This window comes from Diadema antillarum, unplaced genomic scaffold, assembly GCF_040938485.1.
Source record: "Diadema antillarum isolate AM-2024a unplaced genomic scaffold, OU_Dant_1.0 seq00001394_RagTag, whole genome shotgun sequence".
NCBI classification, from domain to species: domain Eukaryota; kingdom Metazoa; phylum Echinodermata; class Echinoidea; order Diadematoida; family Diadematidae; genus Diadema; species Diadema antillarum.
In genome coordinates this window covers 422,297-446,169 of record NW_027272149.1, presented here as the reverse complement: position 1 = coordinate 446,169, position 23,873 = coordinate 422,297, and the positions used below count along the sequence as shown (strand labels likewise).

The 23,873-nt window shown below is 38.6% G+C and overlaps 1 protein-coding gene across 2 annotated transcripts in view; it reads right to left on the bottom strand.

Moving 5' to 3' along the window:
- LOC139708988 (uncharacterized) overlaps positions 1-23,873 on the bottom strand; it is a 141,890-nt gene that overhangs the window by 80,626 nt on the left and 37,391 nt on the right. For both annotated transcript variants that reach the window (XM_071620957.1, XM_071620958.1), the window contains exons 4-5: positions 5,076-6,727; positions 704-865 (exon numbers count right to left, since the gene is read on the bottom strand). In XM_071620957.1, coding sequence (XP_071477058.1) covers positions 704-865; positions 5,076-6,727 — 1,814 coding nt within the window. The remainder of the gene's footprint in view (positions 1-703; positions 866-5,075; positions 6,728-23,873) is intronic.

Sequence of the window (23,873 nt, the reverse complement as noted above, 5' to 3'; positions counted from 1 at the left end):
CAACACTGCTGCTTTTGGAGGTAGAGAACATCCGGTATCATCCGTGAACTGGGTGTTTGCAGATTAGTCTATCAGCATGATCCGTGTGACTGCCATGTAGTTGAAGTGAATGTCCGTGTGGCTTCCTGGACCGATCGTGTAAGCGCCGTATCATTGGTAGTCCGTGATATTTTTTTCTTCACATCAAGGACCGTCATGAATCATTAAAGAAGGAACACGGACCTACAAGGCAGCCACACAGCACGGACCACCACTTTAGAACAAGGTATTACGGGGATGAACACGGATGTACATGGTCCGTATAGGTGAGGAAAACTAAATTAAAATCCAAGATTAGCTTGCTTTTTTCTTTTTATCCCCGGCGTGATACGTGTAGCTGTTTTGTTGGTCAATGCAACTGCCGTGTTGAGTTGTATAGACGTCCTGATGCTCCGTGCTCTGCCGGCATGGACCGTGTATTTGCCAAATGTGTCCTGCATGGCCCGTGAAGGTCTGTATAAGTGCCGTGTTGATACCGTGTAGATGCCGTGCTCGTCCGGCCTCACCCGTGTCGACGACGTGTCGTCGACCCTCCATCCGGGCAAAACTATCCAGGAACTCCCTGATCATCTCCGGCATGACCCGAGGATCGTTGTGTAGATCCGTGAGGATCTGTGTTTTTAGTGACTGAGACTATATGAAACTATCGTGTAAAAGATCTCACCTGACAGCTCGAGGCCTTTTCTCTGATGATCTTGTAGAAGTTCGGGTGGAATTGTGAGTTAGTTATTACTACTTTGCCAAGTACGTGGCCCAAACACATTCCCGCCGCCAAGTCACGTGACATAGTACTTCCGCAGTTGACACCGTCTATTGATAACGATCTCTAATAAAAAAAAAAAAACATTGGGCGAGAGAGTAGGGCCTAAACACTATTAATTAGTTAAGGTACGTAATGCTTAGAATGATGATACAGTTGTGTACTGTTGTTGTGCGTGTAGGGGAGGGGGCTAGAGCAATTAAGACATTATACATTCAATGCTATACTCATTATGTGTGATACAGAAATAAGTGTTAAAGGGGCAGGAACGATTTTCCATACGTGATTTGAGTCAGAAATGAGGGAACTATAAGGCAAGATTTCATAAACACATACTGCTACTCTGAATTCCAGTTGCTAGTTGTAGAGAATACACAGCATAACGTCTTGCGCCTGTTTCGACTGTAGGTGTAGATAGGCGATTTCTACTTTATGATAAACCTCGTGAGAACAGGTATAGGAATTCTGGAGTATCTTTTCAAATACAATGTATCACATGAAATGTAAGAAATATTTTTTTTTCCATTTTCCTGTTAGTTACACAATAATGATGACATTGAGCACACTACGAGGAATTATATACGTGAATATAAAAACGACCCAAGTCCATTACAGAACACTTAGAAAAAATATAAATCATTAAATGATTTCCTAATGTTTGTAGGGTTTTTTTCAGTTATGGAATGTTGTTTAATACGAAAGTTAAAATGTAAAACCGTCACTTAACTCTTAACGTGCCATGGTCGCCGAACGGCGACCTTAGTCCTGACATGCCATGGTCGCCGATCATCGGCAAAGAAGAACGCGAAAAACATTGATCATTTCAGTTCTTCTGGAAAAATAATTTGTTACACCAAGAAACTGATAATGATATGTACAGGTAGCTGACTAGCATAGCCGTCGTTTCCATCAAAAATATGAGTATGCTTATATTGGAAAATACATTTGAGTAAATACGTGATTTTTCGGCTACATGTATTTTTTTCGAGTCGTGAAAATCGGCAGCGAGCGCAACCTCTGCGAGATGTCTATAGAGCAAGTCTCATGGGTAAACCACGTGTGTGTATGCTATTGAATCTGCGTGTATCGTCTATGCGGTTCCAGTTGTATTGTTCCGCTTGGATGATGTCCGGCGGGAAGCTGCTTTGATTTTGTCCCTCCAAGGCTGTGTTTATCAACTCCTTTTCTCGGCAGAAACAGATTATCCAAACAGCTTTTTAGGAATTTTCACGAGTTGATAAACGCAAAGCTGTTTTGAAAGCCCTTTAGGAAAGCCTTTCACGAAAGGGTGCGTTTATCAACTCTCCTTTGTCGGCAGAAACAGGTTATCCAAACAGCTTTCAAGGAATTTTCACGAGTTGATAAACGCAAAGCTGTTTTGAAAGCCCTTTAGGAAAGCCTTTTCAAAACCCCCAATTTGTGACGATCCAAACAGGTTCCCTAAACAGGTTCTTAGAAACCTGTTTGTAAAAGCCTTTCGAAGTTGATAAACGCAAATCTGTTTTGAAAGCTCTTTAGGTCGTCCTACTGCGGTTATAGGCAACCATGCGTTTCCGGTTTCTGAAAAGACGCGCGCCACGTAAAGTGCCCACGAGTACGTGTACACAGATGTATACATACAGCTCTGTGTAATGCACGCATATGCTTGGAACAAGGAGGTGTTTCTCTCACCAACAAGGTTTGAGAAATAGAGTAACAACAGTCTCATTCCCTTTGATCCCATGTCTCACGCCGCCACTCAGAAATATTTGAAGTATGTGCTAAACTGGAGCTGCCTCACAGATAGGAAGACAGTTGATTCATGTGGCATTATATCATGACTCGTCACCCTCAAAGGAAGATATGCCTTCATGATGGTAATTGCTTTTCGCCGTCCCTTCTTAGAAAACAAGCGGCACATTAATAGTATAGGCAGTCAGGGCTTTGGAAAGGGCTCTCGAAAGGGCTTGAAAGGGCTATCGAAAGGGCTATCGAAAGCCATTTAAATTGGGGAAAGTTGATAAACAAGCGGCAAATTAGTAGTACAGGGAGTGGACAGGACTTTCGAAAGGGCTATGGAAAGGGCTTTCGAAAGGGCTATGGAAAGGGCTATCGAAGGGCTATCGAAAGGGCTTTCGAAAGTCGTTTAAACAGGGGAAAGTTGATAAACGCCCAAGACGGTAAGCTTTCATTCGTCGGTCAAGTCTTTCATCCTTTTGTTTTGGTGAACTTCACTAATCGTCCCCACGCTATAGCATACAAAAGAAGAAGACGCTTTTGTTCTTGTCTATGCACGTGTACAATGAACGGAAAGTAGACATGTAAGCTATGCCGCTTGGTACCACACGTAGTTCCTAGTTTGTTTTGGCATGATCATCTTCTCCTAGTCCGAAGCGAAATGAAATTCATAGTAGAAATCTAGTATTTCGGAATTTCAGACAAAAGACAGAGCGTAAAAGATGAACATTATTTTGTTTAGTTCAGTTTCAAAATTGTAGGCGGCGTTCGCAAAGCGCGAACAGAGCTGTTGTTTTCAGCGACGACATGCAAATAGTACAAATACTAGTTTTGACCCAAAACCGATATTTTTTTTTTCTGAAACTTACGAAAGTGACTGGAAATAAACCTACCTTGTATTCTCTGTGATTTTGGCGCAAACTGGCTTTATTTGTTTTACTCCACGGATATGAAATTACATTATAGAGCCTGATTCTCTGTATTAGTATTTGACGATGTGTACGTGAAAAGCAGTCAAAATATGTTGATTTCTATGTACTAGTTTTTGTTGTTGTGCTTGAGTCCACCGTTGCATTTTTTTGTGTGTGTGTGGGGGGGGGGGGTTCTTTTCAATTGGTCTTCAATTCTGTACCTCTTTCGGCCTGCCCTCTATGTTATTATGTTCTTTCTTCTTTTTCCTATACATTTTGAAGAAAACTAGTTTTCACGCATTGAACGTATCTCCGTATCCCTAAAATTTGTCATTGTCCTGCCGTATTTTGGAGGATGTTTTAGTTCTTGTAGCTTTCCGGCTATAAATAGCGTGTAAATAACCTTGGCTATGGGAACAGCAAATGTCTCTAACTATACGTATTCTTGAATTCGCGACCAGAATCGTTGCGAACGTCAAGAATATATATATATATTTTTTTTCTTTTGGCCCCCAAAACAAAACAAAAAAACACAAAACAAAGAAAAAAGAACCATCGACAGTCGATTGGTGTATTATAGAAATTGTTTACTCAACCCCGCAAAATGATTAATAATTATTCATCATTTCATAATGACAAAAATCGAAGCAGTATCGTTTATCGCCAAGCGATGATGCATACACAATTCCAACAGCACATCAGTCTCGATAAAGTAGAACAGAATTCAATCAGTAATTCGTAGACAGTCAATATCAAATTAGCCAACGGGTTTTCTTGTTTGATTTTGATTTCAACTGTTTAGGAAGCTCGAAACCTAATATTTTAGAGGTTTCAAAACATTCATCGATCAGTGAGTAACAGAATTAAAAGTATATTTGCTTATCGTTTTATTCGTACCTGTTATCATAGAAACATGTTATTTTCCCCCGAGTCGCAGTTGAAGAGGAAAATGTTCAAACTCAAGTAAATCCTTCAAAACTATTATTACGTAGAACTTTAGATGAGAGAGAGAGAGAGAGAGAGAGAGAGAGGGGGGGGGGGGTGTGAAGTAACATCAAACTATTTGGTAGCATGCAGATTTTGAAAACTTCAAACTTAGATCCCGCTGTTTAGTTCTTGGAGTAAATCAGTGTTGGAGATCACAAAAAAGGAAAGAAAGAAATGTCGGATGATGCTGCTTCATGACAACTGTGTCACAGCGCAATGAAGGTAAATGGTAGGTTTGAATTCAAGTACGGAACTAACATTCATCGGCTATTATAAACCGATGAAGGAAGTTCAGCAGTAGAGTGATGTTACAATTTCCATGGCACATTAAGAGTTAACTGATTATCTATCTTTCCACGACTTCGTAAGGAGTCTCCGAAGACGATAGCCCGTTTGGACTTGGGTCAAATTTACAGTTAGGTATTCAACTCTAAAATGGAATTTCGGTTAGGGGTTAACAAAAAAAAAAAGATTGTTGGGCAACTTTCAAGTAAACTCTTGTAATGGCTTGCGTGATGACGCTCCATAGATAATAATCATAGCAAGGTATGTTAGACATTTCAGCCAAAGAGGAAGAGCAGCATACAAACAGAAAATAACAAACATTAGCATTTTACAAAGTCTATCTAAGATGTTTCAGAGATGCAAGATGTGTCACTCACCACTTGGTTATAATGAGCCAAAAGCACAACCCCTGCATTTGTATGTTCTGATTTTTTCGATGATAGTTTGAAGTGTTCCAACCGTTCTCCCACTGCTCTGGCGGCCACCGCAGTGTGACATTCAAACACAACATCAGCGCAAAAATCCGACGTATGATAATGGTAGTCTTCATAACCTGCAGAAGGTCCGTCGAAATCAGGATCATCTCCAGGCGAAACACTAGAAAGCGCATCAAAGTCATTAAACCGATTTAGGACGCCGTCAATAATATCGAGACTTAGTTCTTCCTCTAGAGCTGAGGCAAAAAAGAGCAGGTAGCGCAATTCCGAACATCCGTAGATAAGTTTTGGTCTTATTAGGTCGTACTTGACCCGATCATTGACGTATATGTTTGCAATATATAACCCTGCGACATATTCTTGGAACAATTTGTGAGGAAAAGAGACCGTTGTCATAACCAGGGATGTAACGCAGCCGCTGAAATCGCGCCGGTGGTTCCTTGGTATGACATTTTTTTCCATTGTCAAAACCCCGACTTTACAACATTTTTCCATGGCTTCATGACACTCTCTGAAGTGTTCTTCAGGAAACGAAAGCTTTCTGTCAAGCAAACCGTTCAGCGCTATCTCACCTATATCTTGAATCGCATTACCAGCCTCCTTCAACTGATCAGCGGTCTCTTGATCATATAAACGTTCACACACTTTTGATGCGTAGTGGTCTTTTAGAAAAGCGAACATTTCTTGAAAAATTCCAGAGAAAGTTTGAATTTTTGTCATTTCTTTTCGTTTCTCTTCATTAAAGTCTTTCCACATAAGGCAAAGCATTGCACAATAAATTGGAAAGGGGGCAATATTCGACTGGATGATATCATTTTCGTGCATGAAACTGATCAAGCTTTCTGCAAAAGCGTCCTTCTGGCCAACCCGAAAAAACCTCCTGATGTACGTTGTTAAATTCTCCTCGTTGAATCCTTCGACTGCAATAAACGTGTAAGCATGGGCAAGATGTTTTGACATTGTGAATTCGTGTCTACTCGATGGCCTTGTGGTCACGATTACCTTGCATGACTTGTATTGCTCTACTCTGAGAATGCGAATGACCTCACTGCTGCTCTCATCATCATCATTACGTTTCCCGTTAAACTCGTCGAAACCATCAAATACAAGGAGACAATTATCTTGGTGTTTGGAGATGTAATTATCTATCTGGTTTGTTGTTGCCTCATTTGAATCATTGAGATAATTCTTTACAATGCCGCCGATACTTGTATCGCCCTTCACATCTCGAAGAGGAACTACGATCACCATGTCCAGATCCTTGAGAATTCTTCCTTGACTCCAGTCCCAGGCGATCTTGGAGCAAAGTGTTGTTTTACCGACACCTCCCTCACCCTGGATCAGGAGGCGCTTTGAAAGATGACCTGTTTCGTCATTGGTCAAGAGATCCTCGTACTTTATATGGGTTTGGCGTTCTCCACGTTGGTCGATTAGAATCACATTTGTGTATATCTCTTCAAAGTCAACATGATTCATGAAGTCGAATGGGTCTACTGTGACCGTGCTCCTTGAATTACGGTAATGCTCCTTCAGCTCTTCTTTGCATTGCTGTACTTGTCCCTGTGTAAGCAACTGGGGTGAAGGTGCTGATCCTTTAAGGAGGAAAAGAAGCAAAACAGATAAAGAGTAATCATAATCATAATCATAATCATACTCACAATTTACATGACACACATGTTTGCATAAATTATATATATATATATATATATATATATATATATATATATATATATAATATATAGATATACGTAACGAGCTGAAAATAGGGGGCTTCCGAATAGGATGGGCATTATAAAGGGAATAATAAGAATTTAGAGGGTCAGGAAGAAGATAGGGCACAGCACAGGGTGAATGAATAAAGGGAATAAAAGGGAATGGAATAAGGTTCAGACAGCGGGCTTAGGGCATGGTAGGACATTGTAGGGAATCAGACAAAGGGAATAAAGAAGAAGGAGATTTGATAGACATCAGGTGATTTGTAAAGGGATAAAGATATAGATAGGACCGGCAGGATGTTAGGAGTATTTATGTTTGTAGAGGAGTTGAGGTGTTTAACGAGAATGTTGTGGTAGTGCGAGTTAAATCGGGAATCCTACTGGAGGAGTAAGTTAAAGGGCTCGTACGAAGCTAAGTTTTGTTTTTAGGAGGAAGGGAGAGTGTCAGGTTGGGTTGGAAACGCAGGTAGGTTACGCAGGTGAGAGGAGAGGGTCAAGTTGGGGACAGGTAAGTGGATTGGTCGAAAGAGGGTTGTCAATAATTCAGGCGTGGGAAATTAATGAAAATGATTGGATAATGGAATTGTAGGAGGGATTTAAGGGTTAGTTTAAAAGGGCATGCATTGTAGGGAGAGAATTTAGCAGATTTTTGCACAGATTTTGGTGGACGGAACTTTCGGCACCCCACTTTTGGGGAAATTCCGCCCAGATTTCTGCACACATTTTAGAGAGACTTCTGCGAGCAAATTTTGCAAGAACTTTTGGCCGGTTCGGGAGAGAACTCTGTCAGATATTTGAAGTTTAGCAAAGATGAAGTCCTCAGAGCAGCAGATTTGAAGATGCAGCCCGTTAGCATAATTTCCTTCTGAAGGTTTTTGGGGAAAGACCGAGTTTGGCAACACACCAGTGGACTGAATTTTTTGTAGTGGGGTGTCATCCTGAACAATGATTGATCTCTGCCAGATTATTTATCAATATATAGTGCCGTGGGCCGAACTTTAATTTCTGACTTGGGGAACGGCTTGCAATTTCGAATGACAATATAATTAGCAGAAAAATCGGACTCTGACTCGAATGGGAACGCCTGTCCGTGCCACTGTCCGACGAGTTGCCGTGTAAAAAGTGATTGTGAATTGTGCACAACCCCTACCCCTGATGCCCACTAATATCCCGATGAGGCCGAGGAGCAGGTGAAGCGAAGCCCAGACAGCCAGATCGACGCAGCCGCATACCAGCCGTCAGGGAGATGCTGCGGCGAGCCGCCGGTGCGACGGAAGCGGTACGGGTCGAAGGCGACGAAGGCAGCCATCATCAGAATTACATGTAGCGCTAGCGAAAAGGACTGAGCGAAGGAAGGACTTCCGTAAATGACTGCAGGTATCCACGGACAATTTCCCCTCCCAATTAACCCCCCCTTTTGCACTTGCACCTGAAGCTGTATGCAAGTACAATAAACGAGATGAGATTGTAATGCGCATGCCCAGTTAAATTATGTAATAGTGTTTGAATCGCCAGTGTCGAGTTATCATTTATAGAAATTGATTGAACAAGAGGAGATTTTCGCCTTAAATAAAAGGCAATTAACTTTATGAATTTGATGTTAAGTTTTCTTAATTTTTGTCCGTAAATTAACCTAACGAATTGCTGATGATGTGGCAGGTGTGTCTATTTATACGAGTGCACTAACCAAATCCCCTCGCGTCTTACAGACCGGGCGCGAGCCCAGCCATCCCCTGCCGCTGGTAGCCCCAGCCCAGGGCGGTGAGCTGGGGCGGGAGAGTAGAGGGTTAATATGTATATATATATATATATATATATATATATATATATATGAGTATATGAATATAAGAACGACCCAAGTCCATGGAAGATAATTTCGAGTAAACTAAAAAAAAAAACTTCATATCTTTTTTGTTTGTCCAATAATATTCTATTTAACTGTGATGGGAAGGCAACATTGTATATGCAAATTAGAACATACATTATTATGACAATTAACATTTACATTAATTGTGGAGAGGCCATTTTGTGTGGTGGACTTGGGTCGTTCTTTGATTCATATGGACTTGGGTCGTTCTTTGATTCATATACATGATATTCTGCTATAGAGATGGGAGAAGGATGAGAGAGGGCGCTATTATACGAATGTAAGAATGACCCAAGTCCTTCATTCTTACATTAATATAAGATTTAACTCATTCATTTAAGGCACTTCCGGGGGTAATTAGGATTTATAATTTACACACAAGATGAGTCCATGCATAAGCTACAATTTCCCATGTCAAACTAAATTTGGCCAAAAATTGGACTTGGGTCGTTCTTATATTCATATACTCATATTTAATTATATATATATATATATATATATATATATATATATATTATACTGCTAATTATTTGGGTTCAGTTGTGGAAAATATTCGAGGACAACGCAACCCCTGTGTAATATACGAACCACACAACTGTTAAGTAAAATCGTACGCAACCCAAGTTGTGTAAGTTTTACACAGTATTGTCTATCATTTTTTAACAGTTGTGAAAAATCTGGTTACACAACAAGTGGGGATATAATGTTTCAAACACCTGTTTGTGTAAAAATTACTGCTTGTGTACATTCAAAGTTCCCGAAGAATGGAAATTTGAGCACTTGATTCCACATTTCCAGCCTAAGTAGCATGACCTTTCAAGATCCATTTTTTTAAAGTAGTGTGCAGAAATAATGTAGCTTGCTAGACCCCAGTGACACAGATGTCTGAGGCAAAAACAAATTTTTGAATGATAACTCTGCCGCAGCTATATCCAACCACAATAGATGCAACCACATGCACCTATGTCTGGGTGCCAAAGCCTCTTTTTGGGCCTAACGTTGTTTTGCCGTTCCCTCAATGTTTTTTGTTTTTTTTTTTCTTCTTCTTCTTCGTTTTTCGTTTTTTTTTTCCAAACCTTCACTCTGGCTCCGGTATGGCGACGACATATTCACCATCTGGCCACACCAAGCAGTCGAACCCTGATTGGACGACTTCCTTACACCTCAAAAAACAACATGCCAACATCTCATTTACAATGGAACGGAAAACAATCATTTTCTCCCCTTCCCTCATGTTCACGTCACAAAAAAAAACAATAACAATTCTGACACTTTCTCAAACCTGGTCTACCACAAACCCACTCACACTGACAGATATCTTCACTACCGCTTCAGGGGTCGCGGAACGTTTTTCAGTGTGTGTGTGGGGGGGGGGGGGGGGGAGGCTGCCGGACCGTGGGGAGGTGTCATGGTCAAGCCTGTGGAAGGAGACATAGCAGGAGGATGTGTACGTGAGGGAAGTATTGATTTTTCGGAATGTAAGTGGTGCTTAGACGGGATCTTTATGTAAGGGCGAAATCTTTGGAAATTCAAATTTAAGTGGGCGTTGTGATTTTTCCCAGATTTTACCTCTTTTTTTCTTTTTTTTTTTCTTTTTTTTCACGAACCAAATCGGTCCCCTGGCCCCTGCGCTTATTCCATCATCCAGCAGTCCGCCAGTCAGAACCGACCGCTCTCGTCGGACGTGCTAAGAAATCAGCGACAAAGAACATCATTCCCCGTCAAAACCTCAAACATACCACAGACACACTCACCACTATCAATAAATACCCCAAGCACAGAATCAATACCCAAGCACCCTCTAATCCCAAGCAAGCAGCCAAGGAACAGCCCATCCCAACTGTAGCTCTTCCCTACCTCGGCACCACCTCGCACGAAGTACAAGGCATCCTCAAGTCCGCCAACATCCATGGCCGACATACATCTTCTAACAAAAATCACATACTTACATTGGACTCACACAAAGACACGCACCCTAAATACAAACAACCAGGTGTCTATCACATTTCATGCTAATACGGGAAGGTTTACATAGGTGAAACAGGGAGATCACTAGAGACAAGACTTTGATAATGGGAAATGTCAGCCATCATGAAACACGCTCAGCAGTCGGAACATCGCATCAACCGGGAAGATAGCAAACTCATCACATCCATCAAAAACTGTAGAACACGACGCATCAGAGAAGTTATAGAAATTAACACATAACACACTATTACACAGTCTGGCTTCTTCTCATCAACAAACCATCATATAGCAGCAGCGACAACAATAACGCACTCTCTCAAGATCACATTCCCCCCTCCCCCCCCCCCCCCCCCTCTTCTCCTTCCTCTCATATATCTTCTCCCACACAGCGCCTACGACATCATCCGCGCCTCCCAATCGCTAATGTACACCCATCGCTGGTTCCAGAAGACGCCCTCACCGACACAAGTCTTCTACACCCCCGACGTCTACCCCATCTAATCCGCACTCCAATCTCCAACCAAGACCTACTAACAGCCAGGTTAGCCCTCACAGATGTACTCCACCATCCATGGGCCAGGCAAGATATTGGTACCATTTGAGGTGGCAAAACCTTTTTGGTGTCATTTTGTTTGTCGGGCATAGATATGCTTATCAAGCTATAATAGCATTTTCAAATGAGTAGCTTAGTCATAGTGAATGAATTTCAAACAATTCGGTCAAGTTTTTTTATATCCATATACTTCTGAATCAAGACAAACGCTATACAAAGAAGAGTACTGTCTTCTCTATGTCCACAGGTGTTCTGTTGTAAACGCGGTGCACTTAGTCTTTATTCAAGGCAGGGAAGGGAATATCCAAAGGTTATGATGTCCACAGCTGTTCTGTTTTAGACGCGGTGCGCTTAGACTTTATTAAAGACGGCGAAGGAAATATCCAAAGGTTATGATGTCCACAGCTGTTCTGTTTTAAACGCGATGCGCTTAGCCTTTATTCAACACGGCGAAGGGAATATCCAAAGCTTATGATACAGCGCATGTCCCTTCATCTAAAAACAAAAACAAAAAATCCTCGTGGATTTTAGCATATTTTTCAATTATTCATCTGATCACTTTCCGGTGAAACGGCTAGGGTGAAAACTCTAATGCCATGCAAATGTCGCTTTATATCCATCCAACAATGAAAGATAATGCAAAAACAGTGTACCGGTACACTTCAATACATTATGATAAATAATAATTATTGTAAATGAACAGAGTGATTTTTGTTTAAAATTGATGTATTTGTTGAGAGGGTAGTATAAAAACAGAGTAGACAATCCCTTTAATTGGGAACTTTAGATATGATAACTGTACAGTATTTGTTTTTCTTTTCTTTTTGGCAGTGTTTACCAGAATATTGTTGTTAATCAAGAAAAAAAAAACATTTATAATGACTGAGGTACATACGGAAGCTTTAAAGCGCCATTCGACTTGGAGACTTGGCGAGATAATATTATCTTGTCAAGTCAACATAGTAGCTCTATCATGTCGACTTAACTTTATAAGTTGACATGGAGACAAAAATTATCACGTCAAGTCGATTTCTAAAAATTTGAATGTCGTCATGGCAACATAACATATCTTGCCAAGTCGACATCTAAAAAGTTACATGTCGTCATGGTGTGATAAGGTATCTTGCCAAGTCGACATCTAAAAAGTTACATGTCATCATGGTGACATAAATTATCTATCCAAGCTGATATCTAAAAAATCACGTCACTTTTAGGTCGTCTTGCCTCTCTTAACAAACAAACCTTGTCGCCGCCCCTGCTAGATGGGCACATGAAGTAATAGTATATGGTATCGAAAAGAAAGAGATAACGGACTGTAATGTACAGTATAGGCCCCTTTAGGTCTATCAGCACAATGAACAAACATTTTTTGCATAATATCCTACTAAATTATAATATTAAATGTGACCCTGCACCTCAAAACAAACAAAAAGTCGCCAGACATGAATTTTTTGTTAAGACCATACTCTGAAAGAGCAGACTTTAAGCTTTAAAATGATGTATAACTCAAATCAAATGGACTCTCCTAACCTATCGAAATATTGGAAAGAAAGCATAAACCCAGGAAAAGTGTGAACTGAGAAAAGAGGCTCTGAAGTAGTGTCTATTCAAGCGCGTAATCTTTACCAAACCGTGCTGGCTGTGCGATGAATGGGACAAAAAACAGGAAGTAAACCACCAGAGTAACAACAATGAAGGGATTATCAGATTAAACTGAAATTAAATATGCCTCATTAACACATTCTGTCCATAATTAATGCCAACTTTCAAAGCAGTACCTCTATTCTTTCAAAAGTTATTAGAGTTGAAACTGAAGAGTGTGGACAAGGTTTTTCAGAAATGAAAAAGGGATTCTAAAGACACACCTAATCACACTATTCTACCAAAAATGTTCGAGATAAACTGCTAAAAAACACACTTTCCTGCCCGTTTTATGACACCAAATTTTAGCATAATGTAAAAGAAGACCCGCTCTTTCAGAAAATATGAAAAAGTCAAGTTCGGCTAGGTTGACCCATTTCAATTATTTTCAGTCCTCACGCAAAATCAGTTTGTGCGACTTTATGTTCGTTTTGAGGTGCACGGTCACAAATTATATAGGCCTACATATAAAAAATGACAAGAACAGGCTCGATTTCACTCGAGGAAATTTTTGCTTCAGCTGGACTTGGCCTAATGTTAGAAAGCTTACGTCACATCATCCCAGACAGGGGCGGCGCCAGGGTATTTTCAAGGGGGGGGGGGGGGCAAAACGAACTATAGATGGCCTCAGTTTGTTTTTTTCAATTGAATAAGAGGGGTAATAGATGATGATGATAATAATAATGATAATAGTCATGATCATAATCATAATAACAATAATGATAATAATCATAATCATAATCATAATCATAACAATAATCGTACTCATAATAATAATGATGATAATAATAATAATAATAATAATAAAGATATTCGGATTTATAAAGTGTCTTTCCAGCGCTGAATCATTTTTGCCCCAGCTTAGCACGAACTTCTGTTTTCAGGCATGGGTCGAGCGCAACACAATGTACAGTATTTCTCTCTTCCTCCTCACTTTTCTTCCTCTTTTCTATTTCTCTCTCTCTCTCTTCTCCTCTTTTTTTTTCTTTGCTATTCGAAAAATCATAAGGTCACTGCCCCTCACCCCGGAACCCGTATGGTTTGTTAAGTTCTGTCTGTTGTCTGTTTTCGTACATAGCACTTCTTACGAACATGGACAAAACGTCTGATTTTACAAGCCGCAAGGGCCCCGGAGTGATTTGTAACCAGTGCTTGAGGATGATTAGTCAACTCAGCAAGGGATCGAACAATCTTACCGCCCTCCCTAAATAATATTTCAGGGATTTTATTCGATGAAATGTAAATTGTGTCAGTCCATAGAGTTTCGACGGTGCAAATGAACCGGGAAAATGACACATTTACTACAGAATTTTGGTCATTTACCATCGGAATTGAGAAAATGACAATTCTGACTTATTTAGGAACATTGTCATTTCCTCGGTTCGCACCCTAAGAGAGGGGGATAGGAAATTATCAAGAGCAAGTAAAAAATGGTTCAGATTTTTTCTCGTTTTCAAGTTACCTAGTTGCCCCCATGCATATTCGCCTTAAGGCCCCCTCACACCTGAGCGAATTGCCTGAAATATGACTTGCGATGGCTGGCGAAAGGCATTTTTGAAAAAATCGTTTTCAATGGTCATTGATAGTAAGTCATATTTACCCTTCGTGTTTGGGTTCGTACACCTTCTAAACTAACAGCTGCGATTATTCAAATTCGCACGGGATTTTTGAACATGTTTAAAATTTCCCGACGAATTGAAAAATCGTCTGTCATTCGCATCTCTTATTTTATAGTCTGCGGTAATCGTTCGTTTATCGTTCGTGTGCTATTGTCACGCATAGTCCCTCATCGCGCTTTTGCCAAGGTGGACCGATCTCGAAAGAACTCTAAACGAAGCAACACGATGACTAAATATGACTTGCGCATAGAAACGAAGATACTATGACAAACGTATTTTCGCTTGCCATCTTCTATGCGAAGGTAAACTAAGATTGACTTTCACTAAATTTTAAAGGCGATGCATACACGAAGGCAAGTCTAAGAGATACTATGACAAAATATGGATTGCGAAGTGATACGAAAACGAGCGAATGACCTGACGAAAAAATTGGCGAATGCTGAGCTGCTCTATGTGACCAGCCACTCACCACGCAACTCATATATTTTTATAACCATTCCATCTGAAAGTTTCAAAGTATCTTCAGAAAAATGGAAGATGCCGCCCGCCTCAGAGTCCAGTATTTACTTGCAATGGCTCAGAATGATATCAAACATCAGCAGCTGAACCTACACCAGTTCATCAGAGGCCGCTTCAGATGGAGACGAGGCTTCAGACGACGTCGTATCTGGAGAAGGACGTGGCTGAACCCTGCCAGAAGAAGGGCTTTTGGAATCTACGACCAGCTGTTGGTTGAGCTCCGAAGAGAAGACCCTTCGACTTTCAAGAAATTTCTCTGCATGCCCCCTGAACTCTGCGATGAAATCCTGGAGAGGGTCAGAGGAAGAATCAGGAGGCAGTACACCTGGTATAGGGAGCCGCTGGAAGAAGGTCTCAAGTTGGCAGCTACTCTCCGTCATCTTGTGTCTGGCACCAAGTACTCCGACATGCAGTATGGGTGAAGGGTGCCTGAAAACGCCCTATCTGTAGTGACCAGGGAAGTGTGTCAGGCCATATGTGACGAGTATGCAGATGAAGTCATGACAGCCCCTTCAACCCCTGATGGATGGAAACAACTTGCTGGAGGTGGATTCTACAAGCGGTGGAATTTTCCCCACTGTGTGGCAGCTATTGATGGCAAGCATGTGGCCATCAGAAAGCCTCCTCTGTCCGGCTCGCAATGCTGCAACTACAAGGGCTTTTTAGTATAATCCTGTTGGCTATAGTGGACAGTGACTACAAATTTATCTGGTGCGATGTTGGTGGTAGGTATGATACAACAGTGGAAAGGGGGTAGGTCGAGTCAATTTAGGGGTACGTCAGATTTGTTATCACCTCACCTCCATTGTTACTGGTTCAATGTTTTTGGGTTTTTTTTTTTGTTGCTAAAATGATAGCAATTGGGGCAATTCACTTCAGTTTTTGCTTGATACCCTTTTTCTTCTTTAAAAACGTGCTTTAAGAATAATTAATAATATTGGATATTTATTTCACACAAATGATCTTTTGTGTAGAAGCAAAAATCTGAAACTGATTGATTGATTTATTATTATCATTATTATTATCATTATTATTTATGTATATATATATATTTATATATATATTAATATATCATATTATTATATATATTATTATGTATATTATAAGATAAAAATACCGTAACACTGAATGCACCTGACAGGGCTGCCAGGCGTTGGGCAAGTTAACTAAATAACTGTAGTCCGCGGACCGCCCTAACCTATATCCCTTCCAGATGCATCCAGCGTTACAGATTTATGTGCCACTGATTATCATAAAATATTCATAACTGTACGTTTTAAAATCTCTTGCAAAAAATACAAACTATGTAAAAATTTGTTTCATTATTATGTTGGTATTTTTATGTATACATTTTCAATTGATGAGCTTCCTGACATTTTGAACTTATGTTCATAAGAAATAACTCTTTTCATATCTACCCAACTCGTCATCGTGATGACTATCACCTTCCACGTACTCGCACAATTTTTGCGGAAAAAGAAACATTAATGTTTACAGTGCCAATAATACTGGGATCTTCCGGCTGATTTTACTGTTTATCTTTGACGTCCTTTAAATGTAAATGTTGCGTAGATGATTTCTCTGGCCGCACTGAAATCTGGACTGACCTGGTCGCTTTTATACTCCCCGAGGAGCGCACACACACACATACGAGAACGCCTGATCTATATTCTTTTGTCTTCGTTTCCAATCGCACACCATATCAAACCATTGCTCATTGTTCTTTCGTGTTATCGGGTCATATCAACCCTTCGCTCGCCTTCGGCCGCAATTTACTAAAAGAAGTGAACCGAAAAATCGCTATCCTTCGCATGTCATATTTATCCTTCGCTTACCGTTCGTTAATCATATTTGACTTAAGTTTATAATCGGATGATTTGAAGGCAATTTTATTTGAAATCGTTGAATTCGCGCGCATTTCGTGCGTTTTTCCCATTCGTCCCCCTTCGTCCCCCTACATTGGCTCAGGTGTGAGGGGGCTTTAAAGCTAAATGAATGAATGAATCTCCACTCTAATGCAACTGAAATGTTCAGTTCAGTTCAGTTCAGTTCAGTTCAGTTTTTATTTCTGCATTTCAGAATCAATACAAATCAACAAATCAACAAAATACTTACATAGTCATTTACACAGCTAATATTCGTAACGTTTGGATCTTACATACATTTTCTTTTTTTCAAGAACGAATATCATATATGAAAGGAAGCAATAGGAAATGATAAAAATGAAATGCAGGGGACCATCATCATAAGCTAAGCTTGACGAGGAAGATGGCCCCAGGTAAAGAGATACATAGAGAAAAAGGTCAATCCACGTCAAAACATCCAGTGCTTGTCACCCGACCCCCTCCGATTTTCTTTAAAATCGCACCAAATGTTCCCCAAAGTGTCTGACGGAAAACTCCAAAATATTTTGCCCCAAGGTCAATTGGTTGCTAAGATACAGCCTCACATAGAAACCGATGCGCATTCCAAAATATTAGTTAAAAGAAAATTATGCATTTTTGATTGATTGTGGTAGCATGGATATTTATGCAAAAGTGTTCATTATCTGGAAATTGAGAGAACTTTATAGTCTTTGCAAGAAAAAGTGACTAAGACGCGAATTTGACTTTTCGTTAACGTGCACGAGGTCGCCGAAAATGGTGTTAAATGCTAATTTCGAATATTTTAATGCATATTTAGAGGCTAATATCTTCCACATTTCATCACCTTAGGTTCTAAAATATTATGCTGTTGAAGGCTTTGACTTGCTCAGTAATTTTGAAACAAAAAATTTGGCGATTCGTGCTCACCGTTTTTACGGAGAGCGCCCTCAAAGTTGACATAAATGAAAAATGTGCCAAATTCAAGGTCACGGATCACCCTTCGTCCCACCTAGGAATGGCATCAATTTTTTTGTATTGATAGACATTAACCTATACTATCTTGGGTTACCAAAGAAATTTTGCTACCGAAATGTTCAATGGTAAATTTACCCCACTGAAAATGGACGTAAACGGCCAAATTCCCATGTAATATCACATATTGGGTTTAGAGGACATTATAAATGTCCATGCTTTCAAGCTGAAAAGCCCTAGCCCTGTGATATTTGCTGTAGGGGTAGTATGTTATACATATTTTAATAATATATACCACAAAACACTTTTATTACATAATAATGACCTTGAAATTTAATCCAAAATTTGATAAAAACAATAAGTCGCTCTATTTTCCTCATTGCACTGCATGTAATATGTGTTTTGAAAGACTTTTCACAGAGCAGTATTTCAAGAATTATGAAAGCTGACAGCCTACCATATTAAGGTTCTAAACTATTTGTGCTCTTCTTTCAGATTTAGTGTCAATTTGATCATGAATGTTATACCTTTGACCTTGAAGTGTTTCTAAAAATAGCTGTAAATTTGTTAACTACGAATTACACATATGACAGGTGTTTTATGGCATGATATACTTGTGATTCTTTCACAAACACAAAAGCTTTTTATAGTGTAAATGTTATATACTGGAATAAATCTATACAAATAGTTTAGAACCTTAATATGATAGGCTGTCAGCTTTCATAATTCTTGAAATATTGCTCTGTGAAAAGTCTTTCAAAACACATTATTACATGCAGTGCAATGAGGAAAATGGAGCGACTTATTGTTTTTATCAACTGTTGGATTAAATTTCAAGGTCATTATTATGTAATAAAAGTGTTTTGTGGTATATATTATAAAAATATGTATAACAGACTACCCCTACAGCAAATATCACAGGGCTAGGGCTCTTTATCTTGAAAGCATGGACATTTGAAATATCCTCTAAACCCAATATATGATATTACATGGGAATTTGGCCGTTTACGAAGTCCTATTTTCAGTGGGGTAAATTTACCATTGAACATTTCGGTAGCAAAATTTCTTTGGTAACCCAAGATAGTATAGGTTAATGTCTATCAATACAAAAAAATTGATGCCATTCCTAGGTGGGACGAAGGGTGATCCGTGACCTTGAATTTGGCACATTTTTCATTTATGTCAACTTTGAGGGCGCTCTCCGTAAAAACGGTGAGCACGAATCGCCAAATTTTTTGTTTCAAAATTACTGAGCAAGTCAAAGCCTTCAACAGCATAATATTTTAGAACCTAAGGTGATGAAATGTGGAAGATATTAGCCTCTAAATATGCATTAAAATATTCGAAATTAGCATTTAACACCATTTTCGGCGACCTCGTGCACGTTAACGAAAAGTCAAATTCGCGTCTTAGTCACTTTTTCTTGCAAAGACTATAAAGCTCTCTCAATTTCCAGATAATGAACACTTTTGCATAAATATCCATGCTACCACAATCAATCAAAAATGCATAATTTTCTTTTAACTAATAATTTGGAATGCGCATTGGTTGCTATGTGAGGCTGTATCTTAGCAACCAATTGACCTTGGGGCAAAATATTTTGGAATTTTCCGTCAGACACTTTGGGGAACATTTGGTGCGATTTTAAAGAAAATCGGAGGGGGTCGGGTGACAACTTTTCTGAAAATTGGATGATTTGACGTGGATTGACCCAAAATCTCACTGAGTGGGGGGCAATTGTGCAAAGGGCACAATAAAGAGATACATAAAGAAAATCTTACCACTCACTGAGTGGGAAGTAATTGTGCGAAGGACGTGCGGTGCAGTGCGGTGTGCATTGTGTTGGGATGAATCTTGGTTTGTACGTTGAGTGTTATTTTGTGTATCAGTGTGATAAGGTGAATATTACTTCAGTTATGGCCGTGAACTCATTGTTTAGGGTGTTTGTTGACCAGGTGGTATGAATATTTATGTGTCAGAAGTATACTGGCTTATGAGGGTGTTTTTTAGTTCTCGTTGGAAAATGTTCAACGACGTACATTGTTTTAAATTAGGGGGTAAAGAATTCCAAATATCTGGTCCATTATGTTTTAATGATTTTTTAGCTAAAATGATTCTGGGGTTTTCGAGATGGTAATCGGACGACTGACGTGTTGGATATGAATGAACGGTGGAATTTGGAGTGAAGAAGCCATCAAAAATTTTTGGAAGACAATTAAATGTATATTTATACATAAAAAAACAGCAGTTTGAAAGGTGTGAAGATCCTCAATTTTCAATGTTTTTAGTTGACGAAATAGGGGATTGGATGGGGATAAGTAACGGGAACTGGTAATCAAACGTACAGCACGTTTTTGGAGGGTAAGAATTGGATTAATTTTAGTTGAGCCACAGTTTCCCCAAACGATATTGCAGTATGTGATATGTGGTAAGATCAATGCATTGTATAGAATAGTCAGGGAATTTTGAGAAATGAAGTTTTTCAGTCGATATAAAATTCCTACAGTTCTTGAGACAGACGTGTGAATATCATGAATGTGATCGCTCCAAGTTAAACTCGAGTCAATTGTGATTCCTAGAAATTTAGTAGATCTTACTTCAGTTAAGGATAATCCATCAATATTAATATTATAACTGCTGTTAATGTTCTGTGAAGCAGTAGGTTTAAAACGTATAAAATTTGGTTTAGAGACATTAAGGGATAATCTATTACATATGAACCATTGGGAAACTTTGTCTATTTCCGTGTTCAGAGTATTAAACAGTGTTTCGAGGTTCTCATGGGAGTAAAAAATATTAGTATCATCCGCAAAAAGTATAAATTTAAGAGTTTTTGATGTATTTATTATATCATTGATATATACAAGGAACAATAGGGGGCCAAGAATTGATCCCTGGGGAACACCACATACAATATTAAAATTCGAAGATTTAGATGACTTAAATAGTACATATTGCTTTCTGTTGGATAAATAATCAATAATCCAAGAAAGTGCTAAACCACGAATACCATATCTTTTTAATTTGTAAATTAATATATTATGATCTTTGGTATCAAAAGCCTTTGATAAATCCATGAAAATTCCTATAAAGTGTTTTTTATTTGCAAAAGATTCAGTAATCTTATCAAACAATTGAATTACAGCTGAATCGGTGGAATGGCCCTTTCTAAATCCAAACTGATTAGGTATAAGTAGGTCATTTACATGAAGAAAAATGTACAGACGTTTATGAATAATTTTTTCCAGAATTTTAGAAATACTAGGTAATAACGATATTGGTCTATAATTTGTTAAAAGAGAAGGGTCGTCTTTTCTCTTGAAAATTGGAACTACTTTCGCAATTTTTAATGAGTTTGGGCATATTCCAGAAGACAGTGAAAGATTGAAAATGTAAGATAAAGGTGTGGTTATTTGTTTGATGATTTTCTTCAGTATATAAACACTTATTTCATCATGGCCACTAGATCTACTTGGTTTTAATCTGTTAACAATCTCCAGTATTTCGTCCTCATCTGTTGGGGTAAAGAAAAGGGATTTGTCGCAGTTTGGTGGAAGAAATTCAGTAAAGTTTGAAAGAACATGTTTGTTTTTTATTTTTGAAGCTAATATGGGGGCCAATATTTACGAAGTATGAGTTAAAAGCATCAGATATTTCATCAGGGTTTGTGAGTTCTTTGTTGTCATTATAAAAAACGGACGATGTTTCCTTATTATTTTTACCTGTTATTTCATATAAAGTTTCCCATAAGCCATTTACGTTATCCTTTTGATTATCAAACTTATCAGAATAATACATTTTACGAGAAATACGAATCAAATTACTGAGTGTATTTCTATACTTTTTGTAATCTGTAAAATGTTTTGTATTGTGGGTAGTAATCGCCAATTTATACAATTTATTACGGGTTTTTATTGAATTGATGATTCCCTTTGTAATCCAGGGATGTTTGTTCTTTCTACGTGTTTTTTTTTCTTAACTAAAGGAATTTTTTTCGATAATAATGTAAAAGTTTATCTAAGAAAATATTATAAGCTTTATCGGCGTTATTTTGAAGATACACTTCTTGCCATTCTTCCTTCACTAAGTCAAGATTAAGTAATTCAATATTCTCGTCTGATTCTTTTCTGTACATTATTGGCCTGGGTTTTGAAATACTTTTGACGTTTTCAGAACAACGAAGAATAATGAATATCGGAAAATTATCAGATATATCATAATATAAGATACGATTAATGCATTTATTTACGGAAAAGTTATTAGAAAAAATATTATCCAACAAGGTTTTAGATGTTTGGGATATTCTTGTTGGGTTATCAATATGGGAATGGAAAGCATATGAAAAAAGAATAGTTTTTTATTTTACCGCTAAAGTATCTATTTTCGTCATGTCAATATTATAGTCTTCCATAATATAAATTTCCTTATTTTCTTGTGTAATCGTGTTGAGGCATTCATCAAAATTTTCTAAAAACATTTCAGTTTTATGATTTGGTGGTCTGTATATAACACCAATTATCTTAATTTTCATTTTATCATTGATGATTTCCACAAACAGGCTTTCACAACCTTCAATATCAATATCAGTTCTTATTTTTACTCGCAATTCGTTATACATATATAGGGCTACCCCTCCCCCTCTACCTCTCTTACGATCAGAGCGAAATATTTTATATCTATCGAGGCTAAACAAATTTGGTGACGTGTGCCCTAGCCAAGTTTCAGTTATACCGATTGCGGAAAAGGGAAATTTTTGTAAAGAAAGACGAAGTAGTTCAAATGAATCAAAATTTTTGTTTAAGCTTCTAGCATTCCAGTGGAATAAGCTAAAATCTTTAATGGGGTTATAATTAGTGTCATCATTACTATTTGTGGAATTACTACGGGAATTATTAACATGACTTGCAGTGGAATCAAGTGAAGATTTGAACATATTATTGAAATCCGAAATAGTGTAGTATTTACTGTGATTACTTATGATACCCTGGTCAGGATGATCGTTGTTGTGAGTCATTATGAGGATTTCAGTGGAAAGTTGAGAATGGTTGTTCTGGGGCCATGTATTTTTGTGTAGTACGTTGCAATGTCTGTGCGTGAATGTAAATGTGAGTGTGTGCATGTGTGGGGGTGTGCAGTGCATGTGAGTTGATAATAACAATAATGATACTGATACATTTTTACGTTATACAATAGAACAAATGTTACATCATATAGTCTCGCTAAATTTATGTCTACAAAAGTAAATGGAATCCTCCTACACTTAACGGTGAGGTAAATTCGTATGCGTAATATGAAATAACAATGATTATAAAAGAAGACAAGGCGCTTATATGGTAATAACAGAAATATCATTACTCCAATAATAGCATACGATCGAGGTGTTCTAACAGTTAAGGTAAAAAAAAAATAGATTGGTTGTTTTACAGAGTCATGCTGACAAGCCCCTTCGAACGTCTATGCATTTACGTAGAGATAGTTTGTGAAGGTGAGACATGAAGGAGGAATGTACATCTGGAGGAAAATTCTTGTGTCAAACTAAATGTTAAGTCAACATTTAAAAGGGTCGAGGAGTGACCACACTTTCAAAATACTAGATTAACACTTTGAACATGCTAAAGTCAACATAAACTAATCCAACATTTTGAAAGTGTGGTCACTCCTCGGCATGGGCGGCGGAACGAGAGGACAACACAATGGTGTGTGTGGGGGGGGGGGGGGGGGGGGGCAAAGCATTGTCCGGACACAATGCTTTGCCCCCCCCCCCCCCCAACTCCATTGTTCGTCCGCTCGTTCCACCGCCAATGCTCCTCGGCCTTTTAAATGTTAATTGAACATTTTAGTTTTAAAGAGTGACCTATAGCAAAACATGAATTAACAAAAGGAGAAAATACAACTTCAAATTACACTGACTACTTCATTGTGGTTATAGAACTCTTACTTCCGCAAAATTCTGCACTTTTATTTTGTCATGTCTGATCTATGTTGAAATATAAACTCTCATAAGCTCGAAGTGGTTGAA